Source organism: Lepidothrix coronata, unplaced genomic scaffold (genome assembly GCF_001604755.1).
Source record: "Lepidothrix coronata isolate B3197 unplaced genomic scaffold, Lepidothrix_coronata-1.0 Scaffold77, whole genome shotgun sequence".
Taxonomy (NCBI): Eukaryota; Metazoa; Chordata; class Aves; order Passeriformes; family Pipridae; genus Lepidothrix; species Lepidothrix coronata.
The window spans coordinates 833,543-848,501 of record NW_016690257.1 but is presented as its reverse complement, the minus strand read 5'-3'; the positions used below and the strand labels follow the sequence as shown (position 1 = coordinate 848,501).

The 14,959-nt window shown below is 50.5% G+C and overlaps 1 protein-coding gene across 3 annotated transcripts in view; it reads left to right on the top strand.

Moving 5' to 3' along the window:
• CTIF (cap binding complex dependent translation initiation factor) overlaps window positions 1-14,959 on the top strand; it is a 119,396-nt gene that overhangs the window by 94,283 nt on the left and 10,154 nt on the right. For all 3 annotated transcript variants that reach the window (XM_017819816.1, XM_017819815.1, XM_017819817.1), the window contains one exon: window positions 4,146-4,301. In XM_017819816.1, the coding sequence (XP_017675305.1) occupies window positions 4,146-4,301 (156 nt within the window). The remainder of the gene's footprint in view (window positions 1-4,145; window positions 4,302-14,959) is intronic.

The following is a 14,959-nucleotide window of genomic DNA, read 5'->3' as shown; positions in this document are numbered from 1 at the left end:
CCCAGATCTGGGGAAAAGTTATTTGGAACTCGTCTTAAAAAAAGTGTGGCAAACTCCCAAGGGATGAATTTTCAGCTGCAGCTGTCTGGGCTGGAGTGAGGGCTTAGATCCGATGGCAAAACGCTGCTTCTCATCCCACTTGACTCTGCTGCCCACCCAAAATGTTAGAGGATGGGTCTGCCTCCTCTCCCATGGAATGGCCGTTCCTCTTGGCTCTTCTAGCTTGGTCCTAGACTTGGAGAGGTCTCAGGATAGTGTTGCATGCCCTGCACCTACACTGGGATGAGGAGTGGGCTTTCATTTGGGTGCAGGAGTGGAGACGCCCAAGATAAAGGTGTTTTGAATTTCCATTGCTGGCAGGAACTTCAGCCAAGCTTACAAAGGGTCCAACAGGGGATGTCAGAAGATGGGCTGAGCCATGGGCCATCTCTATGATGTGTGAATACAGGCCACCCTGACCTACTGATCACATATGGTGAGGCCCAACATGATGAACATGCATGAACCTTCAGGTTTATGCCCCAAACTTGTCATGTATGAGACCTCTTTAGAGGTCCCCTTGGCATCCTCCCACTTGCCACGTGGTTTCCCGATGAATTCTTCTCCCAAACCAGGCAGAGAAGGGTGGTCAACCCTGCTACCTGGTATAAATACATTTTATTTTAAACTATAGGCACTGAATGAAGGTCATCCCGTAAACACACCCAGATTATCTACAGGCCAGAGCACCCCCAAATTAGTAATACAATTCGTGTTTAAAAATACAGCCAAACTGATGAAAGATAATTTGCTTGCTGCCCTGACATCACCACCTAGGCATGGGGCAAGCCAATCCACAGGTTATTTTTATATAACTCCATGAGGCATTTCCAGAGCAAATAAAGTTCACTGGGCAGGGCAGTGACCCAGCAGTCTGGTTTCAGAGCTTTTCAGCCCCCTCAAGGCTTGTCACTGGTGTGTGGAGGTCTGCAGGTCAGGGCATGGCTTCATCAAAGTGCCCCGGGCATGCAGGACGTGGGAGTTGTTCCCTGCTGAGCCGCTCTTCCCTGCTGGCCAGCTCCTCAACTTTCCCCTGTGGTTGCTCTGCCTCATCCCTTTTGGTTGCACACCCTTTGGTCTCCATGTTCTCCAAGGGTCTCAGGTCCTGCTGGGAGCATGGCTGACCTGCAGCCAGGTGAATTGCTCGTGTAAATCCACGGACCAAACAACCTGGATGGTCTCCTCAGACATGGACACCCCAAGGGAGGTGGGACACCTCTGCATGGGTGGCATTCAGGTTGCCTTGCCCATCTGTACACTCTGTGGTACTGGTCAAACCTGCTGTCTGGAACCCAGATTTAAGGATGGAGCACTTTCCTCGTACACCTCTCATGCCAAATCTGAAGCAGATGGGTCTGTTAGGATGCTTCAGGATAGTCCTGGCACTGCAAGTCCAGCTGCCATGGAAGTTCCTGCCAGGCCCAGCCCTGGCCTGTAGGCAGGTGTGGCCTAGAAAGCCTCTAGGAAGGTTCTTTTCCTACTTTGTCAGAGGAATCCGTATCACCCCCTTCTTTTACAGAGTGCATGCAAATCATCTCCTTTTTCAAAATTTGGCCCAACCTGAGTCTGCAGATGGAGCAAAATTATTCCTACTGTGGCATCACATTCCGGGTGAAAGTGATCACGATGATCCATCCCACATTCCATCCCCCTCTCCCATCCTTCATGATGGTCCATCAAAGTCTGCACAAGCTTTTTTGTGACTGAAGGAGACAGGGGACCCCAGTCCCTTTTATTTTACAAGGGTCTTCTTCAGCTGCAAAGTTGGGGACAGTGTTCATTCATGTCTCTGCTGAGTGGCATCACCCACAGGCTGCCACAGGATAATAAGAAGAGAGTGATGAGTGGTGACTTCCCTTCTTGCCCAGCTCCCATCCCAGGCCTGATGAGTTTGGTTTGGTTTGCTGGTTGTTTTATGGAATTTTTAGGGGGTTGGTTGGTTTGATTGTTTGGGGTTTTTTACAGAAAATATTTTTTTAAGAGAAAATGTCGAAGTCTCAGTTTTCTCTGTTGCAAGGTTGCAGAGCAGGGCACTGTGTTTGAAGCAGAAACAGGAAGGGGGAGAGTTTCCTGCCGTGGTTTTTATTCTTTCCCAGTAATCCGGGACCACAGAGCCCATGCAGTTATCCCAAGCTGCTAGGAATTTCCCAGCATGCCCCAAGGATCCCAAAATACAGTGCAGCTCTCCAGGTACATCCGTGTGGACTTTCCCAGGCAGGACAGGGAGTGTTGGGGGCAGGATGGGTTGGGGGCTGGAGCTGGGTGGAATGCTGCATGAGATGCAGGAAACAGTGCCAGGGGATAGAGAGGTCTCAGAGTATCAAGGAAATGCTCCAGGGTTCAAAGGGAGCTTTTTTCCTCCACTTTATTGGTGGACAAGGCAGATGAGGGGCATGGAATGCTCTCGCTTGGTTTTTTAATTTCTCAGTAATTCAGGGCATCATTTCTCTTTGACTTCTTTTTTGCATTAAAATTCAAGTGAAAACTCCAAAATGAGTAATTTGGTAGCTCTGGGATGATAACTTGAGCTGGCAAATAACTCCTCCATCACTGCCCAGGGACTGGCTGGATAATGAAAGGATGAACTCTGCAAACTCCCCCAGAGAGTCTGGGAAGACCCAACAGGATTTGGCTGCAGGTTGACGCTGGAGTCGCAGACACAGTTGGGCAACTCACTTATGGAAATGGGTGTAGAGAGGAATTAGTCATCACTGTTTGGTTAATAAGTGCCTTCGTTATTTTACAAGTCTTTTTCCTGCATATGCAAATACATATTTTATTTTTCCTTTTGTAATGAAACATATAAATAGCTCCTGCCTTGGATTTTCTGTTCGTGAAGTTGTGTCATGAAAATAATCATTGTGCTTTTGCCTGGCTTTCTTTAGTAGCTGCTTCACTTACCTTTGTTCTAAATGAAAGATCTCCTGTGTCTTGTCCAGGGCACGAGGGTGAACTTTGGTGTGGTGGCTTTTATGTCTCCCCTGGCTTTGCAGAGAGCAGCAGCAAGGCCCTCTGTCTCAGGCAGGAGGAACAAACTCAGATGAAAAAGATAGAGGATGATTTATTTAGTTGCTGGATTTCAAATGTTGTGAAACCCACCCTGGGAACACACGGTGTGGAGAACAAAGTTGTCCTCCGCTTTAATATTCCCCTGCTTAGTGTCTACTAATTTTTAGTACCAGGGAAAGGTCACTATGGAGACAGACAAGCAAAGTCACGTGGGATGTCATTCAAGAAGCTCTGCAACATCACTTAGAGCCCAGGGAAACCTTCTTGACTCTGAGCGCGATGCACTCCCTTGTGCCATCCTCAAGAATGGCACAAGGTTTTTATTTGCTTTTCTGTGTTGTCCCGTGCTCTTTGCCACACACTACCAACACAAACGTCCCTTTTCACATCCTGCCTTTGGACAAACCCCTGTTTTCTCCCCAGCTGGAGGACTGATGGGTAGGCATCTATCTCCCTGCATGCTTCCTCCTGATGTTGATCCATAAATCACGTCACTGGGATAATCCTTAGTCATAGCAACCATCAGCTCAGGAGCAGGGTGACCTTTTAATGCCAAGCCCAGGCTGCCCTGATCTTCTGGTTGGGCAGGGAGCCAGTCTCTACCATTATTTTGTGAGACACCAGCAAGCAGCCAGACCATTAGGATGTTCCTGGCCAGACACTGAGTCTGCTGAAGATATTGGAATGAATGGGCTGGGTAGGTCCACCTGGATCACCAAGCCCAGCATGGCCACCAGCTTTTCCCCTGCATTTTATTTAAGGTCTTGGTTGTGCATATGGAAAAAAGTCCCTGTGTCTGTCCTAGAGGGACAGCAGGGCACAGGGGACACCGTCTCTAGTGCAAGCCATGGCAGCTATTGCAGGAGCTGGTGGTATTTCTACAGTACCTGCCTTCTGGAGGCTTTGCTGTTTTGAAACCCCAGCCACTCCACGTGCATTGAGTAATCTCCCCACTGTTACCAAAGAGTCAGTCTGTCTGTCTTCCTCCCCCCACCCTGAGTTTCAATTTCCTCCTAATTCTCTCTTTAGACAGCCGTTGCCTCTCCGTGGCGATGCGGTTTTGCTGATGCAGCCTCCTGTCTCTGTCCCTCTTGCAGAAGGATTTCACCATGCGGGAGGAGCTGCAGCAGCGGGACGTGGAGCGCTGGCTGGGCTTCATCACCTTCCTCTGCGAAGTCTTCGGGACCATGAGGAGCAGCACTGGAGAGCCCTTTCGAGTCCTGGTCTGCCCCATCTATACCTGCCTCAGGGAGGTAAATGCCTTCAGAGTTTGTCCTTCTCCACCAAGCTGTCACGTTGCAGTTTGGAGATGCCCACGGTTCGTAGATGACAGTGGAAAGGTTGCGGCTGCCCCATCCCTGGAAGTGTTCAAGGCCAGGTTGGACTGAGCAACCTGGTCTGGTGGGAGGAGTCCCTGCCCATGGCAGGGGGTTGGATCAAGATCATCCTTAAAATCACTTTCAACCCAAGCCATTCTAGGATCTCGTGTTTGCTTTATGATTCCTAGAGATTTGCCTTGCCAGCATCATCGCTTCTCACCTCAAAGGTACCTACATCTGCAGGGATGCTTGGCTCTTCCTGCATGTTGTGTTTCTGATCATTAAACCACAGTAATTAAAGCACGTGCTCCTTTTGTCCGAGGGTTTGCAAAGACCAACAGTTGGGATGGCAAACCCAGTGTTTGAGTTTGCAAATCCCGAAGTGTGAAAATCCCCACCTCCCCACCTAAGTGGCTTAAAAAGCTTCTTAAGGCAGGTGAAGCCACCTGAATGGATGAGGCAGACTGAGGGGAGGAAAGAGGGAGAGACATTAAGTCCCTTATGCCCTTACTCCCCACCTAGCAAAGAAGAAACCCAGCCCTGTCAGCAGCGTTGAGGGCATTTCAGACCCTGAGCTCCTGATGAACTCAAGTCAGACCCTGAGCTTCCCCATGGCTCAGGGTGGTGGCAGAAACCTCAGTGAGTATGTTCAGAAGAGACAACTTAAGTGTTAATGTTCAGTAGAGGAGGAGAGGGCTTCCCCCCATCCTGCTTTAAAGATGGTTTTGCCTCCCGCTGCTGCCTGTGGAAGGCTTTCTCAGAAAAACCCGTCTCGTTCCCCAGGGTTGGAGCTGTGAATCTCAAATTGTCAGTGGTGCTTCTGTCAGGCCATAAATAACTCGCTGTAAAATAAGTTCTCCGCTAGACCTCGGGCAAGGGGGGGATAAAGAAAGTGCTGGTGATGACTTTTTTACGTGGATGGGAAGTTTTCTCTGAATGCAAACACACCATAAACGTTTTGTCTTGTTGGTAATATTGTGGGTAGGGTTCACAGATGGTGACTGTAGCTGTGAGGAGGAGCACAGGCATCGTGATGAGGCACACATATCCAGAGGAGGAGGTGGGACAGGAACACTAAGAATAGCCAAACTTCCCCAAAATCTCTGCCCACAGAGGTATGTGTCACCTTACAGGGAAGATCTTGACGTCTAGCAAAGTCCCCGTTTCCCTCTGCTTCCCATCATACTGGTGACACAACTCAGCCCTGATTCTGCCAGGATTTTTCCCTGCCCGCTCCTGTCTGCCCTTGCCATGCCATCACAGTCCCTTTTGTCACCTTTCTGGCATGTGGGGACATGGTGGTGATCTAGAGGTGAGCAGAGGGATATGAATTTCATGTATCAGGGATATTTTTTGCTACAGGGCAGCTCCATAATAAGACTTTACTAATTATATCAAGATGTCATGCATAAATTTGCACTTAAAAATACATCTCTGTTCCTTAGCAGGACAGGTCTGTCCCTGTGGTGTTGTTTTGTCAGAGAAGATGACTTTCCTCGATGACCTTTAATAATAAGATCTTTAAGGTCCTTTCCAACCCAAGACGTTCTGTGATTCTAAGACTCTTAGCTTAGCTGACATGGGTGAGCCTGACTCTCCCAGCACTCCTGCCCCAAAATGGTTGATCTGTGACTGCTCACTCTGCAGTGCTCTGACCTTGACTCATGCTATTCCTCTTCCATGGCTCTTGTCACTGTTTTTCGATGCTGTCAGCTAATCCTGGTGCACAGGGCCAGCCCAGGGGAACAGGATCACCTATTTATCAGCAGTGATAGGTGCCAGGCTCCAAGATGGTTGCCAGAACCAAAGCCAGGCTGTAGACACAACCAAGGAGGTGGTGGGCTCTTCCAGCTACACCCAGGAGAGGACAGGGGCATCTGCACAGGCTGGCCCTGCTGGGTGCTCCATGAGGGTGTGGAAAGTCCCTAATTGTGCAGAGTGCTCATCTCTTGGTGAGCTCCATGAACCACATGGCCTTTGTGCCAAGGGAGGAGGGGGTGTCACCGTGGCCTGTAAGATTTGGACCTCCACATGCCTTGAGACAGATTCACAAGGTGCAGTAGCACGCACCATGGGTATTTTCTCCTTCTGCTGATCAGCATGTATGTCCCCATGTACAGTCTCAGCCCCTCATCCCTGACTCCTTCCCCCTTGGGCATCCCCCAGCAAACCCCTTCTGTGCTGCCCACAATCCTGCACAGCTCCCTCTGCCTTCATCCACCCATCCTTTGACCAGAAATCATTAGCAGAGGCAAGATAACATCACTCCCTCTGCCTGTCCTTTCAGCTCCTCTTGCTTTTTAGTTTCTCTTTTTTTTTTTTTTTCCTTTTTCCCTTTTCCTTTATAGCTCTGGCAGACTCAGCCAAAGGTCAGCGAGGGAGTGAGCAAGAGGAAGGGGAAAGTTGCCTGATGACTGAGGCAGGAATGTCTCTTCCCTTCTGCCTGCAAAGCTTCCTCTCTCCAGCTCCTTTCCTCTCCCCCCGAAAAAAAGTTCATTAACAGCATCATTAGCTGGGAGGGAGGGAATGAGGATGGCAGTGAGGACATCCGTGCTGGGTGAGGAGGAGCTGGGGACATGACTGGGGCATTGGGTGACAACACCAGTGCTATTTGTTGAGTGATGTGGATCAGTTGGTTTTGTGGGCTGAAAAAGACCCCAAAAAATCAAAAGAGAAGTTCATTTGAAGTGAGGCTGGAGTGATAAATGCTGGGGTTTGCTAGTTAATGGAACCAATGCTCGTCTCTATACTTGGGGAAGCAGGCAGACCACTGTGTTTGATGTCAGACAGAGGAAGGGGTGTCTGATGACAGCAAAAGAAATTTGGGTAGAGCTACCACCTCACCCAGGCTGTGTTTTGGGAGCCTAGGGAGTGGCTGTGCCCCTTGATACCAACATGGTCCACACCAAGCCCCCATCCCGGAGGGCTCTGCCACATCCTCCTCTGGACCTGAGGATCACTGGGGTTGACTGCTGGAAAACAGGGTGGGAGGAGAAGGAAGGGTCTGCTGCCACGTCCAACACCATGACTGCATCTCCTGAGAGCTCAATCCCCAAAGAAACAATAAGTTTAATTTCCAGAACTATTCTGAGGGTTTGGGGTGAGATCTGTACAGGTGGAGAGTGTCTTCACAACAACGCCTGGTGGGGTCAGCGTTGGGATTTTAGGCAAAGAGATGGTTTACTAAGGGAGATAAAAGGTGGTCCATCCAAATGGTTTGATGGAGCACAGTGAATTTGAATGATGGTTTGGATCAAAACACAGTTTTATTCTTGGAACAGTGCGTATTTTAGGTTGAAGAAGGGAAATGAATCCCCAAGGTGAACCCAAAGATCAGAATTGGAGACAATTGGGGAAAGCAGGAGAGCCCTTTGCAGATGAGAACAAGAGGACTATTGCAGCCATCAAATCTGGGAAGCCTGTGAAAAGAATAACAAAGCAGAGATGTTAAAAAGAAATAAAAGAGCTTTCTCCTATTCTTCCCTCAGGGGGAATCGAGGATGAGCTGCAAAAAGGGCATTGTTCCTGGGATAAAGGCTTTCCCTGAGAATGGCAGTGCTGCAGGCAGGGCACTGTGGGCCTGGCCCTTGCCTGCTTCCCGACCTGGCTCTTCTCATTTAGGAGCAGTGGTGGCATCTTCCAGGATGATATTCCTTCATGGGTCTTTTATCTGTCTGAAGGAAAACAGATTTAGCAGTTCTGGGAAGTTGTCCTGGCTCCTGTGCATGATGGTCTCAGCAAGAGGGAGTTCCACTGTCTCCTCCCAGCTCTCCTATAGCCCTCTTTACTCAGGCCTCACTTTACTTCAGAAAACCACTCTCAGTTTGTCCCTGTACATCTCATTCTGCCCTTCCAGGGTGGTGAGGAGTGAACATGCTGACATCCTTGCCGCCCCAAAGCCTGTGCCCCATGTCCGAACCCTGAGGACCACATTCAGCCCTGCTCCAACACTTCTTCACATTGCATGTCCCCCAAAACCAACTAAAACCAGGAGAACAACCAAGGGACTTCGGTTCTTGCAGCCTGGCCATATTTCTTCTTTACCATGGCCTTTGGCAGTGTCAGCAAAATGTAGAAAAGGGGTTAACACAAGGGAGCAGCAAATGTCAGTTGAACCATCAGAGCCCTGTTCGTGGTGCAAGAAGTGCCCCGTGGCTACTGAAGATGTAGAGATAATAAATAATATTACTTGCCATCTATTGTTCACTGATTGTCACCACTTTTGCCTTCCCTAGCTCTTTACTAAGCAGAGTTGGAGCTGGCTGTTCTTCATCCAGCTCTGTGCTGCTGTGGCTGCGTGTGTGTCAGCGGGGTGGGCATGGGCCACCCCAGCTCAGTGACCTCCCTGATTCATCCCTCACTGCTGCTGGGGAGAAGGAGAATTAGCACTGGATCCTGAGAGACCCAGCTCAGTTCTTGGTGATTGCTGAAGTCTGCAGGGAAGGAGGGCTGGCAGCCAGTGTGGAGCCACGGCCACGCTCTGTAGGAGCCGGGACAAATGAGTGGTGTTGGGAGGTTTGGCTCCTCTTGTGTCTCAGTCTCATCCTCAGTGGATGCTGATGGGACACTGACTCAGGAGGTGCCTCTGGGGCTGGGAGCTGCCACCTTCCTGCCAGCCCCCTGCCAGGGGCAGTCACTTCCAGCCAAGGTGGTTGGTGCTGAGTGCTGCTTTGGATGCATTTGTTTATTTTTATGACGCCATGTAGCAGCCACACCTGCCTTTACAGCCAGGTAACCTGAGCAGTTGCCTATGGCAACAGAGCGAGGAGGTGGAAAAACTGGCTTGGGGGACTTAAGCTCAAGAAGATGCCAGGTGGCAATGCCACTATTGTCCCCTCAAGGCACCTTGCCGACTGGTGTCCCATGGGCAGGCAACACAGGGTGGGCTCTGCCTGCTCTCACCTCCCATAATAATCCTATCCCACCCCTTGCCCATGTCCCTGTGCTCTTGTCCTGCACTGGCCTAATTTATTGTTGAATGTTTAAGTTTCATCTTGACACTTTCTTCCACCCCACTGAGGTCCCTCTGGATGGCAGCTCCTTGAGCACATTCGGGACATCCCCAAATCTCGAAATCCCCAACCCCTAAATCTCTAAACTTCACAAGATTGTGCTCCTCGCCTCCTCCCTGCCACAGATAGGGATGCTAAATAGGGCAGGTCCCAGAATCGTGCCTCAGTACTGCTCATCCCTGGCCCTCAGACAGAGTTGGGTTATAATCCAGTAGCTACAACCCTCCGAGCCCAACTATCTGGCCCAAATTTTTTCCCATCTTGTTGTCCACCCATGATGTCCTCGCTTGGATATAAGGGGATTGGATATCAGGGGTGACAGGAAGCAGCCTTGCTGTGGCACCATCCCACTCTCAGCCCCCCCAGGTGCATCAGACAGGGCTGTTGGGGCAAACAGGAGCAAACCCCAGGAAGCAGCTCATCAGAGAAAGACTAAGGAAGCTGCAGAACTCCTTCTTGCAGGAGGCTGTGGCTGCAGGATCAATTCACAGAGATCCCTCCAGCTTGAGGGGGTTATTGCTGCTGGGGCTACGTGGGTATGCAGGGGATATCCCAGAAGATATCCCAGATATCCCAGAAGATATCTTGGGTCAGTGACCTGACCCAAGACAGGCGCTTTTAGGGTCTTATTACGAACCCTGGGGACTGAGGGCAGCTCCCAGGAGCCGTGAAACAGCAGGGATCAGAGCCGGCAGGCTGGCAGCAGGCAGGACAGTTGCTTCTCTGCAGGAGTTGTCTCCTACCTCCAGTCTGGTTGGCAGAGACAGTCCCATTTCAGCATCGTTTAAAATCTTGGCACACTCCCATCGCTTCCCTGGCTGGGTACATGCTGCTAACTGAAAGCCTCGGGGTGGTGGTGCAGGGAGGATAAATACTCCCCGTCTAATTGCCTTCCCCCCACGTCTGAGTCTGCGGTGCAACATGTAGACGGGTATCCACTCCCCTCCCTTCTCTTAGTGCCTGTTATCTCCCGAGGCCATGCTGTGTAATTTAGCAAAATATTCTAACACAGTAATTAACGTCTGAACTTCAAGAGGGCACTGCCTTTTCACTGTCTCCTTCAGAGGAAGAGAAAGGAAAACCTTCCTGGCTGCAGTCATGAGCGAGGAGGGTGGTGCTGTTTGGAAAAGAAAATTGTATCTTTTAACGTGGGTTGTGTTGGATTTTTTTAATCACTCTCACTTTTTAAAAAGCATCAGCCCTTTGAGTAGAAAAAAGGGTCTTTGATAGTATAATGAGATGCTAGAATTTTTAACATTGATTTCCTAGTCAGAGAATGAAGCAGAATATTTGCTTTATCAAATGAGCAAAGACACCAAGGGGGTTGGATCTTGACCCCAGACCGCTGTCCACCCAGGTAGCTCCACGAGGCCAGATCTGAAGAGAAAATAGGTCATTTATGGGGACTTATTTTCTCATAGAAGTGCCCTTCTGGTACCCCCCCAGTCTGGTTCTGCCAAAATCAACTGTTCAGTCTCCAGTCCAGTGAGACTGGGACAAACTGGGAAGTGGTTTGTATGGGGAAAGAATGGAAGAGGGTGAGGGCTGTGGGCATGGGAGGGAAGGGATTTCAGAGAGGGGCAGGAAAAAAAGGAGACTAGGGGTCAGGGACACATGAAGGAAGAGGAGAGGAGAGCAGAGGAGAGCAACAAGTGGGGAAATATCTTAGGAATCCAAAAGACAAGGGTTGAAGACGTGGAAGAGCTTGGAGAAAAGTCTGGGATTTGGAGCAAGTGTAGCATGCTAATCTGTGGGTTGATGTGGACCTTCACAGCCACGACAGGAGGTAGAGTGCAGGAGCAGGGGTCTGCAAAGAGCAGAGATGGGTGACTATCTGTAGAGCCATGCTCCAGTCTGGACTGGATGTTCCTGTACCTCCACACCTGCCTTGCCATAAGTACATAAGTAAATAACCATGCTAAAAGCTCCCACAACCGTAGACCCCCATAGCTGTGCTGGCAAAAACGCTCCTGTGAATGCAGCTGATTTGGGGAAGCACCAAATTTCCTTTAATCCTGGTCATTTTGGTCAAAGGGCAGGGTTAAGGAGATCGGGTGTTTGGGAGCAGATGAGGGAAGGCCAAACCAAGGAGGGCTGCCCAAGGCCTTCGAGCCCAGCTACCTTGTTGAGTATTTTATGTGCAGGAACATATTCTCAGAAAGCCACAGGACTTCTCTAGTCCCAGCATTAAAACCGTGGTGGCATATTTCAAATAGGGGAGGGGAAATGCCACCCTTTTCTCTCTGGGACCCACGGAGAAGGCAGCGGAAGCAATTTGGGCAGATAAAGAAACGAAGCTAGATACCATCTCACAGGATGGTCCCTCCTCCTCGCGTGGCTTTGTTTTTCTCCCTCACCCTCCGTACCAGGCATTGTTAGTTCCCAAAAACCCTTTCAATGGGATGTAAACACAACTATTTGCGTCTGCCGCCATGCGCTCTCTCCCTCTGCAGAGCCAGGAAAGCGGAGAGCCTCCGGCCAGCCAGGGTGGAGCCCGCTGCAATCAAGCACGATGGTCTCGCCACTGTTTCTTTCCATGTTTTGTGTTTCCCCGGGACCCTTGGGATGAGATCACATCCTCCTCTCCCAGGGTTATTATGTCTTCGGCCGGGCAGGATGAAGCCGGTCGTCTGGGTGGCTCGAACTCCCTGTGCACCCAGACTGGGTGGCTCTGCTCGTCTGCCTCACTCACCTTCGGGTCCTGGAGGTCCACCTCCAGCCAGGGGATGTGTAACCACCAGGCTACTGTTGGATTGCAGTGTCTGGGTTGATGAGTGACCAGATTTTCTTCATCATTGTCTCCACTAATTGCCTCTTAATGGTTTCCATCTTCGCTGGAATCCCTTCTGCCGTTCCAGATCCGGGGAGAGAGAGTCATGTTTCATGGTTTCCCTTGTCTACAGTGGAAAGGAGTAGGAGGAGTTTCCCACGACTGGGTACGGGATTTTGTTCCTCTGGCCTTAATTCAATTTGTTGTTAAGTATCTCTGAGTTCCTCAGGAGCCTGACAAGGAGGATAACCAACATTTTGGTTTACTCGGTGCGATAAACAAACTAATCTCTTCTTACCCTCCACCCGGGGAGTCCTGGTTGTGTAATAGGAGAACAGAAGTCTCCTCCTCAGCTGAGAGGAGCACATCACTGTAAAAGGAGTTGGTGCCACCAAAACTGCTTTAGGTTATCCAAAATATGTTAGGGAAAGTACCTGTTATGGACACAGCTCTGAGGCAGCCATGCAGGCACAAGCAGCTCCAGCACAAAGGTCCTTCCCCCCTGTGCCACCTCATTTGGGGAGCTCCTTAGGGGATCAGCAGTGACCTCTTCCTAATGGAGCAGCAAGAGTTGCTGTCAGTGTGTTCTCACCGAGGCTGAGACCACAACACCTCAATCAGGCAATTGGGAAGAAGGATCCCACCATGAGATCCATGGGCTGGTGGCACCTTGTGCATCATCCATAGGCTTAAAGACTTCCCAGATCCCCAGAGAGGCATGAGCAGAAGGGTGTATGGAGAGAAACACCATTGCTGGTGGAAGCAGCTGGACACAGACTGCCTCTCCCAGCTCAGCTGTGTTTTCAAATCCCAACAAGTCATGTTTTGGAGCACAGCAGAGCCTGTGCCTCATACAGGGACCAGCACAGACAGCTTCATAATGGAAAGGTTTTATCCAAAACTTTGTATTAGGGCAACCTTAGCATCAAATGGATGAGCAGAGAAGATGTGACTTATGCCTGTGGACTTCTGAAGGTGCTCACTTGTTTCTTCTCTAGAAAAAGGTTCCATCTGGCTTCTCTTTATCCTGGAGAGGGACTCGGTACCCCTTTCAAGAGGGTGGCACTGGCACAGCTTTTTGATGGGCACAGGATCAGCTCAGCTGACCTTCTGATGTCTTGGATCAAGGAGCTGATATTCTGATGGGAGCAAATTGTAGAAATCCTGAAGCTGGCCTGTTGGTGGAGTGTTTTGTAACTGCTCATCCCCCACACCCATGTTTGTACTCTGTGTTTTCCTCAGTCCTGGCTGTTTCCACCACCCCCTGCCTTGTGACAGTAAGAAAAGCAGAGCTGTAGCATTGCCTGTAGCTCAGAGAAGTGCGTGACTCTCCCCATGCAGAGCCATTTAGTCCCGTGGATCTTATCTCAGGCATCTTCCTTAAAGGCTTGCAACAGTAGGTCGATAAGGGGCCACTGGAAAAGCAGTAAATTGCTATTGATGTCTGTCTGCAGAGAACCCGTCAAGCACAGCAGAACTGGCTTGTGCTCCCAGGAGGACCCACCCAGCAGACTGTGGGGATTCCAGGAGGTTTTGGGGGCAGGAGTTCCGCAGCTGTGGTCCTTTAGAGCACTAAGAGTGCCTGCAGAGCCGTGTTAGCAGCACAGCACACCCTGCACCTAAACCACGCTGCTGGTTATAGGGGATAATCATAGAACTGTAGAACTGTTCGGGCTGGAAGGAACCTTTAAAGCCCATTTCATTCCGAACCCCTGCAATGGGCAGGGACACTTTCTACTAGACCAGGTTGCTCCAAGCCCCATCCAGCCTGGACTCACACACTTCCAGGGATGGAGCAGCCACAGCTTCTTTGGGCAGCCTGTGCCAGGCTCACCCTCATTGTAATTTCTTCTGTCTATCTAGTCCAAATCTCCCCTCTTTTGGTTTAAAATCATCATCCCTTGTCCTTTCATTATAGGCTGCACTAAAAGCTCTCTCCCCATCTTTCTTATAAGCCCTCTTAAAAGGGGGTCTCCACGATGATCCCAACCACAGAGCTGGAACAAAATCCATCCTATTGAGGACAAAGTCCATCACCGCCCTTAACCAAGGGCACTTCTGTTTAAAAGCAGGGCTGGGAAGCACTGTCTCTCCAATACAGTATGTCCGCTCTGCCTAACCTCCAAGTGGCACAAATAGCTGATTTTTTTTTTCCTTCCCAGCCAAAACGTGTCTCCGTTTTCACCCGTTCCCTCGTTTCGCACCTGTGAGCTGGTTACTACCCCCGAGTGATGCGCTGGTTGGTTCCCCCGTGGTCGTGGTCCACGCTCCCAGGGGGAATACTGGCAGGCACCTCCTTGTGACCTAGGTGCAGATGAAAAGCATTCCTGTGGGCAGGGACTGTGGAGTGGTTGGGAGGCTGGAGCTCCTTGCCCGGGGCTGTCTGAGTGTCCGTGCGTGTTGCCACCTGGACTGAAGAACCCAGGATGCCCGTCGGGGGAGCCGGGGCGAGCGGCGCGCGGGCTGTGGTCAGTCCGGCGTTCCCCGAGTCTCTCCCCAGCCTCTCCATGGCTCTCAGTGGGTATTTCCAAGGTTTCCATGCTCTCACGCTGTAGTCATTGCCGAAGCATCAGAAAACACGGCGTTCTGAGGGGTAGTTAGTGGCAGGCGTCGCTTATGTGTCATTTTGCAAGCGATATCATACGCAGTAATTAGTGCTGTGCCGTGCAGGAGAAGTGTCATTGCAGCTGGAAAGGGTAATGTATGCGTTGGGCTGCTCCCACTCCATCTCCTGGGGGGGAATTGCTGAAGAACACAATTGAACCTGCGTGGTTTGCTGATAAGGGGTGGTGGGGCAGGTTCTCCTGTCC